Here is a 4,307-nt window from a genome sequence, read left to right on the forward strand (position 1 = left end):
TTCCTTACCTTATAGGTGTGTCACCCTTCGCCGTTTTGGCATAACAAGGGGTTTACTTCGCTGACAGTTCAGCGGAAATTTTTCTTCAGACCAAGTAACTTAGTTAATATGAATTCGAGTGAACTTACTTGCTTATGCAGAAACGCCTGATTTCGGCGTTCTATATCGCCTTGAATGTGTCGGTCGTCCAGTACTGTTGGCATCTTCATGTCTGAATGATGATGTGCTGAAAGGAGCTGCAAAATTGCTTATCCTGAACTCTTAGTTCAATGGCGTTACCCTGCAAACGTCGTCTTTAATGTAAGAGGCAAGTGTTGCCTTTAAGAACTCGGATAGTCAGTCCGTTCGGACGTTTAGTCCGGAAGGCAAGTGCTGCCTTGAGTAATTCAGACATTTAGTCCGGTCGGACGTTTAGTCCGGAAGGCAAGTGCTGCCTTGAGTAATTCAGACATTTAGTCCGTTCGGACGTTTAGTCCGGAAGGCAAATGCTGCCTTTAAGAATTCAAACATTTAGTCCGNATTTAGTCCGTTCGGACGTTTAGTCCGGAAGGCAAGTGCTGCCTTTAAGAATTCAGACATGTAGTCCGGTCGGACGTTTAGTCCGGAAGGCAAGTGCTGCCTTTAAGAATTCAGACATTTAGTCCGTAAGCTTTTTGAATTGGTGAATGATAAACTGAATAATTGCATTGAAATATCATTAACAAATGTTTGTAAAGTAGTAAATCTAAAAGGCAGTAAATCTGAAATTCTAACTATAGTAGAACTTTAAATGTGTGGCGTTCCATGTATTTGGAATGGCCTTTCCGTTTAAATGCTCCAATCGGTATGCACCGTTCTTCTTCAAATCTTCAGTGACGCGGAAAGGTCCTTCCTAGTTGTCTGATAACTTACCGAACGTTTTCTCTTTGCGAGCTTCGCCTCTTTTTCTCCAAACAAGGTCGCCCGTGGTAAAACTTCGCGGTTTGACCTTTGTGTTGTATCGTCGTACAAGTAGTCGTTTCTGGGTTGCATTTCGTATCATGGCTACTTCACGTCTTTCTGGAAGAGTGTCCAGATTAACCCTTAGCAGGTTTTCATTAATGCACATGTCTTGCATCTGTCGTCGTATAGTGGGTTCGCCAACTTCGACCGGAAGCATTGCATCCGTGCCATAAGTGAGGTTGAAGGGTGTTTCCCACGTTGAACCATGCGGTGTGCACCTGTATGCCCACAGTACTTCAGGTAATTCTTCGACCCACAATCCTTTTGCTCTCCCTAGTCTCTTTTTTAACTCAGAAATGATGGCTTTGTTGGCTGACTCAGCCTGGCCGTTTGTTTGCGGATGCTCAACTGAGCTTGTGACATGTTTAATGCCCAGACCTTTGAGGAAATCCTCTAATTTTCATTCAACAAATTGTCGACCGTTATCAGTTATGATTTTGTGTGGTAGTCCAAACCTACAAATCAGGCCCCGGATGAAACTCTGTACCTTTTGAGCACTTATTATTGCGAGGGCTTCTGCCTCAATCCATTTGGTGAAGTAATCGACTGCGACCAAGAGGTATTTGCATTGTGCTTTCCCGACCGGAAGAGGCCCGGCAATATCCATTCCCCACTGTGCGAAGGGCCACAGGGAGATGATCTCGTGTAATTCCGAGGGCGGAATTCGTAAGTTGTGTCCATGAGACTGGCATGAGATACATTTCTGTACGAATGTTGCACAATCTTGTTCCATAGAGGGCCAGTAGAATCCGGCTCTTAGAACTTTGGCTTTCAACATCCTCTTTCCTGAATGTGAACCGCAAACCCCCTGATGTAACTCTTGCATAACGTACTTTGCTTCTTCATCAGATAAACACTTTAGCAACGGGGTAGTGTAACCGCGCCGGTACAGGTCGTCACCCACTAACATGTAACGGGCAATTCGTTTAGAATCAAGTATATTGAGTCGTTCTCTTTGTTCTTGGTGGATCATTAGTTGTATTATATCCTGTCGCCAATCGGTTCGTGGTGCAGTCACGTTAGCGGCGCATGCTTCCAACAAAGGCTTGTGCAGTGTAGTTTTGATCACTGAAGATAGTTGAGATTTTTCTCGAGAATGAGTTAACTTTGACAACAGATATGCTCGGGAATTTTGTGATCGAGGTATGTGGGTCATAGAGAAACTGGTGAATGATTTGATTAAATCATTGACCTTGTGATAATAACGCAACAAATGATCGTCCTTGACCTGAAAAGTTCCGTTAAGCTGCCCCACGACTAGCTGAGAGTCCATTCTGCACTCCAGATGATTGACTTCCAACTCTTTAGCCAATAGTAAGCCGCTAATGAGAGCTTCATATTCCGCCTGGTTATTGTTGAGTTGGAAGTTAAAACTAACCGCCTGTTCGATTAGTAGGTCGCCCGGTCCTTCTAACATAATGTCGGCGCCGCCTCCTGTTTTGTCAGAAGACCCGTCTACATTAAGATGCCAAATGTTGGGCTCTTCCGGATGGTACGCTTCTGTTATAAAGTCAGCTAAGTGCTGACCTTTAACAGAACCTTGAGGTTCATATTGTAAACCGAACTCAGATAGCTCGATCGCCCAGGCCACAATCCTTCCGGCCAAGTCAGGCTTTCGAAGGATCTTGGTGATCGGATGATTCGTCCGGACGACAACCTGATGACTTTGAAAATACGGTCGGAGACATCGCGCTGCTGTGAGCAAGGCGAGCGCCACTTGCTCTACATGAGAATATCTTTCTTCTGGTCCCTGCAGGGTTCGGTTGATAAAATATATCAGTTTAAAATCAGGATGTTCTTGGATGAGAGCTGCGCTTATCGAATGGCTGGATGCGGCCAAATAGAGTTGTAAATCTAACCCCTCAGTTGGACGGGCCATGATAGGTGGATTGGTCAAAATGCTTTTCACTTTAGAAAAGGCCTCTTCGCAGTCGTTGCCCCAATGTCGAGGTACATCTTTTTTCATATTCTTCATAATAGGCCTGATGTGATCAGAGAGCCTATGTATGAATCGTGATAGAGCTGTAAGACGTCCGACTAAGCATTGGACATCTTTTAACTTAGGAGGACTTTTCATCTCCAATATTTCCCTACACTTGTCTGGATTCGCCTCTATTCCTCGATGAGTTAACATGAAACCCAAGAATTTTTCGGCGAACACCCCGAAAGTGCATTTGTTAGGATTTAGATGCATGTTGTAATGCCTGAGTTGTTGAAAAACTTCTTCTAAATCTTTAAGATGTTGTTGATGTGTGTGGCTTCGTATTACCATATCATCGACGTATATGATGAGTCAATATTTTATTGATATCACTTAGCTTATTGTACCGAATTTAATCAGGGAATTGTGTTTAATTGTCCAGTATTTTCTCGTTTTTCCTAATTATGCTTAATTTGACCGGAAATTCTAATTTTAGTTAATTTGAATTATCTGGGACTAATTATTTGCATTATTAATTGTAGGGAAATTATTGGATAATATTTTGAGACTTAAAGAGAAATGTCACATCAATTTTATTTGAAGTTAAAATGATTATGGAGGTGTGGATTTATTAAAAGGAGAGTGACATCTAGCAATAGAATATGTCACAGCCCACAACACATGGCTTTTTGTTTTTTTTAAAAGGAGGGGTGTCATTCAGCAAAAGATGGTGCACAAAGCAACTCATTCATTCTTCTAGGAAGAAACGTCTACAGTCCATTCACTTTCTTCATCCAGCTCCTTGCTTCATTCATTGGGCAGCCAACACAACTTTTCTACTGCAGCACAACCCAAACTTCACGCTCCAACACCTTCACACGGAAACTGCTGGGAGGGAGGTGCATCCAGAAATTCTTCAAGCGATCCAGCAGCATATTGAGAGGTGGCCACGCTGGCAGTAGGGTATAGGGGACATTGTCTTGGGATTGCGGCAATTTAAGTGTCCCAGCCGTCACTCTCCTCGGGGGCATTTGGCTGCAACGTTGGGATAGAGAGCTTTGATGGAAACTATGGCCTTGCAATTGGATTTTGGATGAATATTAGAAGTATTGATTTGTATTGGGTATCCTTTTATTTCTTCTTTTTCATTCCAGCTGCACGGATTTATATTTTTGATTTAGGAAGCTCACAGCTCGTTGAGCAACTTCACTGAAGCATACAACTGCAACTTCTTTTATTTATTTATTTTTTTTTGCCTAGTGTTTGTTTTATTTAAGCTGGAGGTGGCTGTTTTATTTAAGCAAGCGGTGCTTATTACTTTGGAAGGCACACACGAATTATTCCTTTTCTTTCTTTGGATGTTGTGACGTGCTGCAGTAGAATAAGCAACATTTTAACATTCCTT

General features: G+C 42.6%; 1 protein-coding gene across 1 annotated transcript; it reads right to left on the reverse strand.

Moving 5' to 3' along the window:
• Positions 1 to 871: 871 nt before the first annotated feature.
• LOC106763671 lies at positions 872 to 3,253 on the reverse strand. Its single transcript, XM_014647839.1, has 2 exons — positions 1,469 to 3,253; positions 872 to 1,303 (listed from the first exon to the last, which is right to left on the reverse strand). The coding sequence occupies exons 1-2, from the start codon at positions 3,251 to 3,253 to the stop codon at positions 872 to 874; spliced, it is 2,217 nt and encodes a 738-aa protein (XP_014503325.1).
• Positions 3,254 to 4,307: the final 1,054 nt, after the last annotated feature.

The sequence above is a fragment of the Vigna radiata genome, chromosome 6 (genome assembly GCF_000741045.1).
Source record: "Vigna radiata var. radiata cultivar VC1973A chromosome 6, Vradiata_ver6, whole genome shotgun sequence".
Classification (NCBI taxonomy): Eukaryota; Viridiplantae; Streptophyta; class Magnoliopsida; order Fabales; family Fabaceae; genus Vigna; species Vigna radiata.

Bases quoted from the DNA above. Each gene is read 5' to 3' on its own strand.
- LOC106763671 (XM_014647839.1), bottom strand. From the start codon at position 3,253: ATGGTAATACGAAGCCACACACATCAACAACATCTTAAAGATTTAGAA. The intron at 1,304-1,468 runs GTACAGAGTTTC...ACAAACGGCCAG, and splicing joins CAATAATAAGTGCTCAAAAG to GCTGAGTCAGCCAACAAAGC.